This window comes from Capra hircus, chromosome 16, assembly GCF_001704415.2.
Source record: "Capra hircus breed San Clemente chromosome 16, ASM170441v1, whole genome shotgun sequence".
NCBI lineage: Eukaryota > Metazoa > Chordata > Mammalia > Artiodactyla > Bovidae > Capra > Capra hircus.
Window position 1 is genome coordinate 39,164,818 of NC_030823.1, and position 15,073 is coordinate 39,179,890.

General features: G+C 37.8%; 1 protein-coding gene across 1 annotated transcript; it reads right to left on the reverse strand.

The window, feature by feature from the left end:
* TNFSF18 (tumor necrosis factor superfamily member 18) lies at positions 321 to 11,380 on the reverse strand. The gene is made up of 3 exons (XM_005690657.2): positions 11,074 to 11,380; positions 5,782 to 5,812; positions 321 to 3,423 (listed from the first exon to the last, which is right to left on the reverse strand). Exons 1-3 carry the CDS (start codon positions 11,278 to 11,280, stop codon positions 3,077 to 3,079), a joined length of 585 nt encoding a protein of 194 aa, XP_005690714.1. The 5' UTR covers positions 11,281 to 11,380; the 3' UTR covers positions 321 to 3,076.

The window sequence follows — 15,073 nt, forward strand, 5'->3', positions numbered from 1 at the left end:
GGTGAACAGTATGGGGGTTCCTCAAAAACCTAAACATAGAACTATAGTATGATCCAGCAATCTGTCTCCTAGGTACACATCTAAAGAATCAAAAACACTAATTTGGAGTGCATGTATCATTTCAATGTTCATAGCAGCATTATTTACAACAGCCAAGACATGGAAGTGACTCAAATGTCCACCAATGGATAAATGGATAAAGCTGTGGTTTATATATAATGAAATATTACTCAGATGTCAAAAAGAATAAAATAATGCCATTTGAAATAACATAGACCATTATCCTTAAAGAAATAAGTCAGAAAGACAAATACTGTAGGTTATCATTTATATATAAAATCTAAAAAAACAAAAAGCAAATGAATAAACAGAAATAGACTCACAAATATGGAGAACAAACCAGTGGTTACCAGTGAGAAGAGGGAAGGAGGGGCAAGACAGAAGCACCAGATTAGCAGGTACAAATTACTATGTATAAAATAAATAAGCTACCAGGATACATTGTACAGCACAGAGAATTTAGCCAATATAATATATTTCAGTAGACTATAATCTATAAAAATTTTGAATCACTATGTTGTTCACCTGAAAGTAACACAGTAAATCAAACTGTATCTCAAGTAGAAAACTTTTTAAAAATAAGTGTTTCATATGGGCAACAATATCTTTGATATATACTTACATTCTCTAGATCACAAACACTAGCCTGATAACCCACAGATATGTCAGTTATAGCCTACTTACCAACATATACTTTATTATAGGTATAAAATTTAAACAACTATTTGAAGAAACAAGGAAACAGTATACACTGAAAAAAAAAAAAACCTGAAATCACAACACTAGGGAAATTTAAAAGTCATCTGTTGGTAGCTTTTGGTTGCAACTTTGGAGACCTCTGCTTGCCCTGAGAAATAACTAATAGGCGGGGCTCTTGCTAAGCAGTATGACAATTTCACTTTCTCCCTTGCCTACCCTGATTGTTCCAAGAATAAGGCAGGAACTGAGTGGCTTTATCGAGAAGGAGAGTTTTACAAGCAGTGGTGTGCTGGTGAATAGACTTTCCAAAAAGAAAAGCCCTGATTGCCAATTCCCATGGTACAAATAGTCCCACCATAGCCAATTTCAAGGATGACTATATTTCATAGCCAGAATGTGCAATTTTTGAAAATATAACAATCAGTTTTTAGGAGCAGGGATTCCCTAGTGGCTCATATGGTAAAGAGTCTGCCTGTAATGTGGGAGACCTGAGTCACATCCCTGGGTCAGGAAGATCCCCTGGAGAAGAAAATGGCAACCCACTCCAATATTCTTGCCTGGAAAATCCCGTGGACAGAGGAGCCTGGTGGGCTACAGTCCATAATGTCACCAAGAGTTGGATACGACTGAGCAACTTAACTTTCTTATGAGCTAGTGCTGGCCCACTCCAGCACACTGCTGCTTATAACTCAACAATGATAAACACCAGCAAGTTTCCATAAATATATGTCATATAACTTTAATTTCCTGAGAAAATATACAAATGCAAGAGGAACCATGCATCCAAGTCTTTGGCCCAACAACTACTCAACAGATTTCATTTAAAAAAAAGAAATACTAAGAAGCACCTTGGCCTCAGGCTTAGTTTGTTCCTAAGCAGACAATACAAATATTTTTAAATTAGCTTTATACGGTGATATTATTAACACAATGTAGCTTTTTACAAATATCCATAAATATCTTAAATTGGGTTATCATGTAATCATATTACATACCTTTCAACAAGAACCCATAAGCAGCTAGTTAATTTTGTAGAGTCCAAAACTTTAGCAGACCATCATTGAGTTGAGTGCTATTCATTATTTTTGGAACTTAATACATTTGACCAAGACAGGCTGTACAAAGTGAGGATAGGAGTTTGGTTGAAGTTAGCCCTGAACAATAGCCCATGCTCCCTGCTCCAGGTAAGGAAAGGAAGTGTTTGAGAAAGCAAGGCATTGGTGTAGCTTCCCTCTATCTGCCAAGGGAATATATACCCCTTGAAGATCTAATCTGCTAAACTTTATAGACATCCAACATGAGAGCAGAAATACCAACCCTAAAGCTAAAATAGTGTGATACAGTGGGAAGCCTAAGGCCCCTTGTTAATCATTCATTCTGTGGGGTGAAGCAAGTTACATATGTTCCACCTGCCTCCATATTCTCAGTGTTAAAATTGTGCCAAAATATCTGCCCCGTTAACTTTCTAGAGTTGCCATGTGATGTATGAAAGTACTTTGCAAACTGCCTAGCCAGCTAAAAACATGGAATCATGACATGAAAAAATACAGTACTGGTAATATCAATTTCTGTGCTTAAATCTTATGATTAGTAATGATTACTCTTTCTTTACCATCAGCCATGTTTAGGCACATGGACAAACAAGTTCTTATGAAGCCCTATGTAAAGGTTCAGAATGACCCTTTGACCAGCTGGTTTTATAAAGCACCAAGCATCCTGAGTGTGATTAAATTAAGAAAAATTCCCAAATAAAGTGCATCCCATTCCAATGCCACCTGTGTCTCTGTCCCCTCATGCCATCAAATGTGAAGTGGAGTATTGCTGGCATAGCAGTGGCCACCCTCCAAGTCTGACTACTTTTTTATTAGGAGGGTCTCAGAAGATAGGAATAAGGAAGAATGAAGTCAAGCAATCCACAGTCCAAGAATATGAGAACAAGGGCAGACTACTGCCCTGGATCTTTTCTGCATACAAGATAAGACTTCTGTGGAAAGAAGACTTCATTTTTCCACCCAGAGATTCAAGGGTTAGACAAAGACACTTGGAGAAGATTCTGTCCTCTAGCCACCCATATTCATTTCATGAACTAACAAAACTGTCTTTGCTGATCTAACATCAAGGGTTACCAAATGCCTTTTGTCCTTCTTCTGAGTCTCATTCAGACAGGCATGAGAAAAGAAAATTCACATGCAAGAAGTTCTGTTTCTGTTGATTTGTATACTCAGATGAACTGCAGAGATTGAAAATCTTCCTTGTCCAGCCTATGCACTGATGTCTCTGCAAGTGCTGAAGAGGATGAGGAGACCAAATCAAGTCTCTAGGAGATGAATTGGGGATTTGTAAGTAAAAAGATCCCCCAGTATGTCTTATTTTTCAGAACCTGATGCTCAGCATTGAATATCAAGTCTATTACATCTCCAGCGTGGAATTCGTAAGCCCCTCCTACATTCTGGATCGTAGAGTTGTTGGTTAGAGCTTGTATGGGGTCTTCGTTCTTACGCAGCTGCACCTCAAACGGAGCTCGTCCCTTATAGGCTGTATTGGGAGCCACTTGGCCGTAAATTAAATACAAACCATTCTGAAGTATCTTCAGCCTCCAGTCAGCTGTCTTATTCACACAAGAAGGCTCAGGAGAAGGCATTTGCCATTTTGAAGGTAATGGTCCTAAAGATATTTATAAGGGGAGAAGGGGGGGAGAAAAAAAAAGAAAAGCATAGTTATTTAATTATTTCATCATCTTCCTGATAATAGTTCTTTCCTATTTATAGGAAAGGTCTATACTAGGTCTCTCCAACCACAATTTTAAGTATCTACCACTCCCTACTTTGAAGAAATTGCCTAAGTTTATCTCTTGCTTGGGGGGCTCTAAGAAATGTTTGGAATAGGGAAATGGGTTAAGTTTTAGGTGGCACTGTATCACTTCTCAACCAATATTTGTGAAATAAGAAGAAGAAAGGAATGACACACTAGGATGGTGATGACAAGAGCTGGCAGTCCAGAAATGCATATTCATGTTTTTCTGTATCAATACTATTTACTATGTATCACTTTATCAATGAGGCCAGCTCATCAATCTGTTTAAAATAGTGCTCTCCTGTCACTCTCTCTCTTTATCTTGTTTTAGTTTTCTTCATAGAAGTTGTCACCATCTAGCCTATTATAAATTAAGTTGTTTATTTATCAATCTTATACCTACTTGAATGTAACATTTGAGGACAAAGGAAAAGTGAAGTTGCTCAGTCATGTCCTGCTCTTTGCAGCCCCATGGGCTATAGCCTACCATGCTCCTCCATCCATGGGATTTTCCAGGCAAGAGTACTGGAGAGGGTTGCCATTTCCTTCTCCAGAGAATCTTCCCCACCCAGGGATCAAACTCAGGTCTCCTGCATTGTAGGCAGACGCTTTACCGTCTGAGCCATCAGGGAAATCAAATACTCCTTTATTTTGTCCATAGCTGTATCTTCAACACCAAAAAGACTTCCTACTACCCAGTATATGCTGAATTATGTGCACTGTGTCTAAATAATAGTGCTTCAGCTTATGGGTATGTGTCATTCAAGTTTCGCTTGAGATACCATTATCCAAATCCTCACCAAATAGCTACTGGTAAATTAATGAGTTAATACATGGAAATTATTTGACTGTTTAAATAGAAGTATCCTTAGATTATTGCTGTCACGGGGGATGTGCAAAGGATCAGACTTTGATATTTATGGAATTTACATATTTTCTTAATGTTCACTGTTTTTACACAAAGATGTACTTTCAGAATCCCAGAATGTGCAATACTTATCTGGTGTGTTCTCTAATGCTCCATAACTTTTGTTATGGGGGCAAAGCCTTTGTCAAATAATTAGAAAGAAACCTTGATAAAAAAAAACATACCAAAAGAGATAACACATTGACTTAAATTCTTCTTTATATAGAAATAACTGATATAAGGCTCTGAAGGAGAATGAAGGGGAGATCATTAAAGCAGAAAGCAAAGTCTCCCTGTTTCTCCACTGAATCCAGAGCCCAGTAAATTTCTTCCTGCTTGACCATGTAATAGATAATAGGCAAGTCACCAGGAAGAAATATGACTGGTTTTCATATTTAAGTATGTGATGGGGGGGAGCCTCAACTTTAAAGTTGAGGTTCTCAACTTTTACCACATCAAGAGGGTATTTCAAACATATCATGAGGAGTTTCACTCCATTTACTAGAAAAACAACAAATCAAAAAGGCAGAGACAAGTAAAATGAGATTCCCTGTCATCTCAAGTCAAGGAAGCCTGGCTGTTTGTGCTGTACAGTAAAACAGGAATTGAAGCTGATTCTAGAAGTGGTCTGTTTTCAGTGGAAAATGGTTGTTTGATCTTAAACCAGTAAACAACCCCAAATGTATTCATTTTTAATTTTGTATGTATTCTAAAAAAATACCCAAAGGCCCAACTGTAAACTTTACTGTGTCTTCTAAGCAAGTACCAGGTCACTATAAAGGAAAGTGACTCAGGAGCTGAGAGGAGAGGTGAAAGGAGCAGAGAAGGGACCACTCCCCTCTCGTTTCTCATCTTTACACTTGGAAACAAAAATTGCACCCTACACTCACTCTAGTGGACACTAGCAATATGGGAAATGTGAGAAGGTCTCTGAGTCTGTCCCAGGGAAAAGTCATAGAAATCTGAAACTTGTGCTTATTAACACAATCAAAAACAGAGTTGAAGCCTCAGCTCCTAGACAACTACAATACATGATTAACAGTTAAAAACAGTAGTTGTAGAGTAACTAAAATAGAATGCCTCCTTTCTTAGCACTGGAGCTTACCTTTCGCAGCAAATAGTAAGGAAAGTAAAAAGGAGGCCTATAAGACAGTTAGTCCAGTCACTCAGTTGTATTTGACTCTATGAGACCCCATGGACTGCAGCACACCAGGCCTCCCTGTCCATCACCAACTCCCAGAATTTACTCAAACTCATGTCTAAAACTCATGATTCGGTGATGCCATCCAACCATTTCATCCTCTGTGAGACAGATTACTCACCAAACTTCGCTACACAGGGTCCCTGGGCAGTCTGTAGGGGAAGAAGAAGAATTGGTCAGGATGGTGACAGTGTCAACAGTTTTCTTGATTATTTAGCGGCTCGGATTCCTGAAGCAGACTTCTCTGCCCTAACCACATTAAAAAAAAAAAAAGAAAAATCCCTCCCTCCACCCTGTTTTGGATCTCTCTGCTTTCTTCTACAGATGACTGGCTCCTTCCTCTACCTTTCACTGCACAGCTACCTTTTGGGTCTTCTAGGAAGAAGTTAAGAACTCCTTCTACCCACCTAATCTCCACCTACAGGACAACTATGTGATCTTGGATGTGCCTCCTCCTGGGCTATAGAAATTTTCTATATGTCTCTGCACCCCAGTGACTGCATAAGATGATCCACTGGCATGTGAGAAGAAACTAACAATTCCCATTTATATTTATTTTAAATAAAAAATTAAGCTATAGAAATATTTATTAATGTTTCAGAGTGATAAAGCCTTCCCTATTTAATATTTAGATAATTATGCATCACACATAGTAATTGAGATAACCCTGAGATCTCAGTTTCAAAATCTTGCAACACAAATTACATGCCACAGAAAGCTATCAGTGTGGTTGATTTTATAGGCACAGATATTTAAATACTAAAGGCTTTAAGATACCTAGTAGTAAGATAAGGTATAGCCAGAAACATTTTGGGGGGACCATGTAACAGTGCGTTGGTTTCCTTGCAGCAAACTGCTTAAGAGACTTTTTGAGCTTAAACAGGATGCCAATTATTTAATAGGATTTCTCTGGCTGCTATGCTAGGAATACATTAAAGAGTAGCAAAAGAAAAAGCAGTGAGACAAGGTAAGAGATCAATGTAAGCATCTAGGCAAGAAAGCATGGTGCCTCTGACCAAGGTACTAGCTGTGGAGATGGTGATAAGTGATTGGAAATTGAGTGAACAGGAGTTCCTGACATGGATATGGATGAGAAAATGAGACAAAGACACCAAACTCTGAGCCTGAGCAATTAGAAAGATAACACTGTTAATGACTGAAATGAGCAAGATTTAAGAGGAGTAAATTGGGGGAAAAGAATCATGAGTTCATTTTTTGGATATGTCAGGTTTGTGATGAGTAGTAGATACCCAGGTAGGAGTGTCAAGAAGGCGACTGGATCTATAAGGGTGGAATTTAAGGAGTTCTTAAAAAAAAATTAATTTAGGAGTCTTCAGCTTCTGCATGGTGAGTTCAGATATGAGTCTATATAAGAGCATCAAATCAGTGATTATAGATAGGAAAGAGTATTGGGATATTGCAGTGTGTAGAGGTCAGGGAATAAGAAAGAACCCACAAAGGAGACTCAGAAGGAAAGGCCACCTTGGCAAGGATTTTAATTATGAACTATGGAATTTAAGTTGTCTAAGGAAGGGAAAAAAAATCATGAATGGAGTGAGGAACTATTAAGTTCTTTAGAAAGGAACTTTGCACTATTGAATGATGGGCTTAAAGTTTAGTGTCATAACATGGTAAGCATACTCAAAGATGCAGTCTTCCATTTTGATCTGAATGTGTTCATGAGGTGACTTTGCAGTGATGACAGTCAAGAGCATGAATCAAGGTAAGTTAACTTAGACTATAACTTTCAATTTCTTATATTAAAAGGTGTTAACCTAGATTAAGAAAATAAAAGAAACATCAAATTACTAAAATACTATTTCAATTGTTTTAGAAATGTTTATAGTATATAATTGCATATTATACAAATACAATATTTTGGTAAAAGCAAAATGTTTTTGCACTGCAAATAAACCACATTAAGCATATTACTTGATTTATCCTTATAAATTTATATTGTATATTAGAATTTGTATAAGACTTAGCAGTTAGCATATATATTGGCATTGTAGTCAAGAATATTTTGTTGGAGTTTCTTAGAAGAGATGCTGAAATACCATTTTGTTTAACCCATGTGACAGAGACTCCCTTAACTTCAATTTTCTCATTTATAAAATGGGGAAAATAGCAGCACCTAGTCCATTTAGGTTGTTCATGTGCTTAAACGAGTTAAGTCTCATAAAGGATTTTGCCCAGATATTCTGTCTTGTCCTGCTTATTAAGTATTAGTGTTTTGGTAATGATGTTGATTATAATAAAGAATGAAACAAGACTTTATGTACCTATACATTATACTACAATTGTAAGCAAGAGAAACTAATGTCATCTATGGTCATTGCTTCTTAAGTTTATCACCTTTCTAGAAAGACACAAATCTACACATGAAGCAATTGAATAATAATCTAAATATAAAAGCATGCCAAAAAATGTGCCATTGATAACATCTATGTTGTCTACTCATATGCATAAAGAGTATGCGAAGAAACCTAAGGCCACAGACAAATTAATTGCAGAAATCTTGGATGTTGCATGGTGGGCTGCTTTAATGTCCATTTAAAACTACAGAAACCACCATTGTAATATTATGTCATTATTGTCACAAGTGAAAATCTGTCTAATCACTAAAATCCTCTATTTGGCAGTGAGACACACTCTTTGGTTAAGGAAGTAGAATAGATAAGCAAGGAATACCCATTTTGTTAAGTCTTTATCTTCATTGTAAAGTCATTAATAATAATGGTATAAATATGAATCACTACTATCTACTAAGAGCCTACTATGGGTCAGGATTGTACTGTCTCTTAATTCTTACCACAACTCTATGAGATAACATTTTCATTTGCAGAAGAGGAAATGAGAAGTAGGAGGATTATGTAACTAGCCCAAGGTCACGCAGCTGAAAAAAGGCCAGGCTGAGATCCAAACAGCCTGTCTGAGTCAAAAGTCTCACCCCTACGGCTCCAGAGCAGTTTGTATTTCTAATCCTGGTGATGTTTGGAAGGAGTAAATATCCACTTATAAAGCAGTATATGAGTCCTGTTTAGTTAATTCATCTTTGCTTAGAAGGATCAGTGGCTCTTACAAACCCATTTTGATTTAAACTCAGATTTATGTAATTGGGTTAGTAAGTAAACTTAATAATTATCTCTCCAAACCAACTCTAATCAAATCATTTGGAAATAGAACCTACTATGCTTATAAGTACATGCAAAACTTCCCCTTTTGAAAGTATCCTTAGTTTCACTGAAACAGGGGACTCTCCTGAGCATTTGGTTTCTTCTTTTTCTTTTGCTGTGAAGGTATTTTTTATTTTTTAATTTATTTATTTAATTGGAGGCTAATTACTTTACAATATTGTAGTGGTTTTTGCCATATATTTACATGAATCAGCCATGAGTGTACATGTGTTCCCCATCCTGAAACGCCCTCCCACCTCCCTCCTCATCCCATCCCTCAGGGTCATCCCAGTACAACAGCCCTGAGCACCCTGTCTCATGCATCGAACCTAGACTGGTGAACATTTGGTTTCTTAAGAGATAATTTCTGTGAGGTTATTATCATGTAGGAGTGGGGGGACCATCTCCTTGGGCTCATAACTGATTCTTTCAGTGAGATGTCTTCTGAAAGAGAGGGAAGAAAGAAAAAAAAGAACCCTCCCACGGAAATTTTTGTTGGTTTAAAAGGAACTGAGTCTTCCTGTCTAACACTTTTTGAATTAGTGCCTAGAGAGGTTGGAAAGTGGGATTTTGTATACAATAACCAGAGTGGAGACTAAAACAATGTAAACTCCAAGGTCACAGAGCATTATAAGGAGATGGAAGTGGCTACCGAGTAATGACTCATTACCCACAGTCATTCAGTCCTCTTTTCCAAAGATACTAACCTGTGGCGGATAGGGAAAGAGAAGTGCAGGAAAGTGGAATGTGGGAGCTAATATCACTGTAGCATCAGCCAGCCATTGGGTTTTCCCATGGGAACAAAGCCTCCATGGCACCCTGTCAGGACAATATCCTGAAAACGTTTCAAAATTCCCCAAATTTGGAACAAACTCTGGGCTGTTTCTTTAGAAGCAGAACCTTTCACTGGGTAGCTGCATGTTGTCTAGGAGAGGGAATCCCAGAATAAGACCTCAGACACAGGGGATTCATCAAGTTCAACGTTGGCAAGAGGTGTCCTAAATGCCTCTGGGAGTATGAGACCCCCTCCTTCCCTTTGCAAGAGCAGCTGTGTGCCTCTGAGAAAGACACTTCTCTTCTCTCCCAGGCACTGAGTCCCCAGACACATGTAGGAACTGATGACACGGAAAACCTACCCTATGTTTTTCAGTGTCATCAGGCTAATAGCATGTGGAGTAGTTTTGAGAAGGAAAAGGCACTTCCAAATTTAAGCTGTTGCTATTCTCACCCTTCCCTTTCTTCAGAAATTGAAACAAAGAATTCCTAATGATTTTTTTCCCACCTGCTCAAAGCTTCACTGTCCAGAGCATTCAGAGGTCTGCTTGGAACATTCCTTGAGACAGTGGGGAATGTGGTCACAAATTCCTTTCTTGTACACCATTGTGTACAGTTACAAAATACAAATTAATGGGCTACTGTGTAAAAACTTGGCCAAAGCTCTGCTTGCCCTAGGTTAACATCAGCATCTTCCCTGTACTGTTTCCTCCTGTATCTTTTCTCAGTTGCTTTCAAATATCTTTAGTAGTAGAACCATGTCTTTGAAATCTTAACTGGTCAACCTGTCCCTTAGAAAAATGTTTCTACAGTCACTGTTTTCAGATGTACCCAGGAATTGGCTAAATCCTAAATTAAATAAGGTATTTATGTTCTTTCTGATCAGCACTATGTAAACAACAGTCAGAAAAAACTTTTACTAAAAATCTAATGGATCTCCATTCTCTTCACTAGACCCATAATTTGGAGTGGAGCTCAGTAGGAAATTCCCAATAAGCATCAGGGGCTTCCCAAAAAGAAAGTACTTCCTCCTTCCTCCATGAAGCCTTCCCTGATCAACCTAGCCCTAAGTCATTGCCCCCCTCTTGACTCCCTTTATGTTCTATACCACCCTTAGATAAATTATTAATCACTGTATTTTATAGCTAGAAGGGACATGATGATGAACAAATCCATTTCCCTACCACCACTTTTCAGATGAAGAAACTGAGAACCAGAAAGATTAAATGTCTTTCAAATGCATACAGCTAGTTATTGAGAGACCTAAACCCAGAATTTGTATCTTCTTACTCCCAGTTCAGTGCATTTCTCTTCTCAAAGATAGACTACACCATCTATCACTTACCTTACATCTCTTTCTTTCAAAGCTCTAACAATACTGAGTGACAATGCTAACAACTAGACTTAACAAAAGAAAAGAGGAGTACAATAAATTGCAACCTTAGATTCTGTTGTCTCCTTACCTTGAGTGGAAAAAAAATAAACATTAGTGCACTGAAGGAGCAAAGCACAATAATTACTGTTGAGTAGAGGAGCCATTGTTTCCAGGATGGTCTCTGTGCTCCTTGAAGACTTGAATGGCTTAAAGGCATATTCTCCATGTGGCTCAAACTCATTCTCTGCAGGAATGAGAGCTGTGGAAAGCAGAAACTCACAAGTGATGAGCACATGGTGCAACTAGTCAGTTTTGTAGAATAGTATGCTAATTAGTAGTGGGTGTGAGAGGCGGGGTTTTCCTCCTGATTCTGTGTGTTGAAAAATGATACTTCTAGGCTAAGTGCTGACTCTCACTTGGCACTAGGCCCAATGCACAGGGCTAAAAGCCAACACAAATACAGAGGATTAAAAGAAGAAAACAAGGGAAGTTAAAAGGGGAAAAAATTATTTCCTAAACCAAGAACAACTACGGAACTGGGCAGTATTACAAATTATTTCCAGATAATTACTTTCTGTAAGGAAAAAATAAAGTTCAAGATTACCCCTTTTTTTCTCCAAATGTATATGTGTGAGGCAGTAGATTAGGGAGGCTGGGATGCATGGTTTGGAAAAAATAGTTTCCAAACTACTAATGGATTTCTAGGGCATAAAATGTGTTCATTCAAAGACAGTCTCGAATTTAATTTTTAAAATGTCAATACAACAAGCTTAATTCTTTTATATCTCACCATTTTGAAACCCTGAAAATTCAATGCTGGCATCAAATAAAAATAAAATTATCATAAAAAGATATTTTCTTGCACCCTGTCCTCCAGTCTGAGCTTACACTCTATTCCAAAAACCTGAAGTTTTCATCCTGGAATCAAAAATACTGATTTATTGCAAAACTAAGGAAGTCTCCTGGTTCACTGTACTCAGTCTTTCCATCTGTTAAATGGAATACCTGCCTTCTCCCCTCACCTCTTCCCCTGCCGCCCCACACACAATGCCAGAATTATATGCTAGAAAGAATAAGGGTTTTTAACTCAGACAGACCTGAGAGAGGCAGTTCTTATCTGCTCAGTGGCCATCAGCATATTCTTCATTTCCTTCATGGTAAAATTGGAGAAAATTTCCACTTCATAATGCTTTTCTGAGAATGAAAGAGATGTAAAGTTTTGGCTAAGAAGTGTTCCATAACTGCTTCTCTCTTCACCCTTTGGAGAGATGTTGTCAAGACTGAATCAATTATGAAACCCTAGAAAAGAACGATTTTTAAAATATTTACCGTCATCTGATGTTCTTTCAAATAAAAGGTAAAAAAGTATTTTGAAGAAAAAATTTCTAAGAATCAAAGGGTTTTTGTTTGTTTGTTTGTTTGTTTGTTTTCAATTAGGGGAAAAGCCTATTGAACATCCTCATTTCTGGAAGAGAATGCTAACGATAAAAGAACTTGAGGACTTCCCTGGTGGTACAGTGGATAGGGAGAAGAAAATGGCAACCCACTCCAGTATTCTTGCTTGGAAAATCACATGGATAGAGGAGGCTAGCAGCCTACACCCCATGGAGTTGGAAAGAGCCGGACATGACTGAGTGACTAACACATACAGTGGATAAGAACCCACCTGCTGATGCAGGGGACATGGATTTAATCCCTGGTCTGGGAAGATTCCACATGCTGCAGAGCAGCTAAAGCCTCTGTGCTCCAGCTACTGTGCTCCCCACTGTAGAGCCTGGGAGCAACAACTACTGAAGCCTGTGTGCCTAGGGCCTAGCTCCGCAATAAGAGAAACCACTGCAATGAGAAAACTGGGTACCACAAAGAGTAGCCCCTGGTCGCCACAACTAGAGAAAGCCCGCATTTAGCAACAAAGACCTAGCACACCAAAAACTAAGTAAATTTAAAAAGGAAAAAACCTTTGAGAGGTGTATCACACCATTAATGACTGGGTGATAGTGGAGTGGGGACCTAGGCCTAGAGATGCTGTCTTGTAACCCTTTTTTTTAGTACCACACTAATTGAAGCAATATTTCTCACTGAGTTATCAAATTTAACTTGGCCCAAATATCTCTGAAGAAGAGTCACTGAGTTACATGGGAATAATTTTTCAATACTGCAATGTTTTGTGGCTCTGTCCAGGATGCTGTGATTCAGAGAGGAATAATAAACTGACTCTAGAAGAAATTGATTCATTCTACCCACAGCTCTTCTCTTTATCATGTCTGAAAGGCATAAACGTCAGCACAGAATTTAAAATTGACTACTGAAAAGGCAGACTATTTCCTTCCTGCTTCTCTGATTTGTTCCTTCTCCTGATTCCTCTCCAAATTTTAATTGGAATTGCCTCTGCTTACTCAATTCAGTAAACATTTCCTTAAATGAGGAACTGTTCCAAATATAATCCAGCTCCTTCTTCTGCCCTTAACCAAGATTAGGTTCTCAAATATCCTGACTATTTCAACCTTCTGAACATATCTTTAAACTATGACATGCTTATCTCAAGAAGAATATATTCCAAGTACTAGGAACTATGCTCAATACCTTGTCATAAACTATAATGGAAGAGAGAATGTTAAAAAAGTGGAATATAAATATTCGTATATATATGTGTAACTGAATCACTTTATTGTATAGCTGAAACCAACACAGCATAGTAAATCAACTATATTTCAATGCAGTTTTTTAAATAAAGAAATTAAACTTTGAGGGAGAGGGAGAGGGTGGGATGATTTGGGAGAATGGCATTCTAACATGTATACTATCATGTAAGAATTGAATCGCCAGTCTATGTCTGACACAGGATACAGCATGCTTGGGGCTGGTGCATGGGGATGACCCAGAGAGATGTTATGGGGAGGGAGGTGGGAGGGGGGTTCATGTTTGGGAACGCATGTAAGAATTAAAGATTTTAAAATTTAAAAAATAAAAAACTAAAAAAAAAAAAAAAAGAAATTAAACTTTGAACCAACAGCAAGAGACCTATTAAAAGAAGAGAGCTATAAAGAACTACCCAGTATGGGTAGTTCAGTCAACTAATTCCACAGAGGAGAAAATGAGGTCCCGAGAAAGAAAGAGACATACACAAGGCCACAGAAGAAAACAGTGACAGAAGTAAAGTAGAATTCAGTTTGTTCCTTCCAAAAGAAAAAATAAAAGAATACATTCCAGGACTTCTTTCCACGAAACAGTTTCCAAAATGAAGAACTTTCAGGTTAGGACAAGTGGCAGTAGGGAAGACTTTCAAAACTCTAAATTAATGAGTCATCATTGGTACCTCTTTGCTACTCTCAGAATTGACATCTCAGGATCCTACAAGAAGAAAATGAACACTGAACACATGAAGCTTCTGTATTTATGGCCTGACACTGGCTCAGATACTTGGAGTGAATTTTTTAAATTAAGTTCAATTAGCAAATCTGTGTTGAATATTTACTCTCAGCCAACTACTGTGCTAAGAGCTTTGAGGGGTATTAAAAAAAAAAAAAAGGCACAGCTGTCAAGTAATTTGCTGCCCAACTGGATTTAAACTGTACATATAGAGAGACAGAAACCCAAATGAATGCTAGAAGACAGAGCATCAGCAAACACAGATCTAAAGGAGCTAAAATAGTTGAGAAGACAGGTTGGAAATTATTGTTTAACCAGAGAAAGGAGGGAATTCTTTTTTGAGAGAGTGGTAAAAGTTGAGGTATAAGCCTTACATAAATGTTAGAAATTTTAAAATGTGAACAAGTGACAAAAGACCAAACTTTTGAATGGATCTGGTAGTCTGATTCAAGAGCTGACAAATGAGGAATTTCAGAAAAACAAGTAAACAAAATGTTTTTTCTATATTTTTCAGATTAGAAACAGCATAAAAGCTACAGTTGATTAAGCAACTTTGTATTCACGGTTCTTTTTAATTCAGAATGAATTAGATACACAGAAACTTGGCTATGGTTCAGTCATTGACTGAATCATACTAAAATGAATTGGGCACCTAGGCTGTGCCTTCTCTGTGCACAGTTACATTAGAATATCAAGCAGCCCTGTGTTGACATCACCAT

What these genes read in the sequence shown, in the direction of transcription:
- TNFSF18 (XM_005690657.2), bottom strand. Translation starts at nt 11,280, where the DNA reads ATGTGCTCATCACTTGTGAGTTTCTGCTTTCCACAGCTCTCATTCCTG. An exon ending in TTATTTTTTTTCCACTCAAG is followed by an intron (nt 5,813 to 11,073) that starts GTAAGGAGACAA and finishes CTTCCCCTACAG; the next exon opens with ACTGCCCAGGGACCCTGTGT. An exon ending in ACCCTGTGTAGCGAAGTTTG is followed by an intron (nt 3,424 to 5,781) that starts GTGAGTAATCTG and finishes AAATATCTTTAG; the next exon opens with GACCATTACCTTCAAAATGG.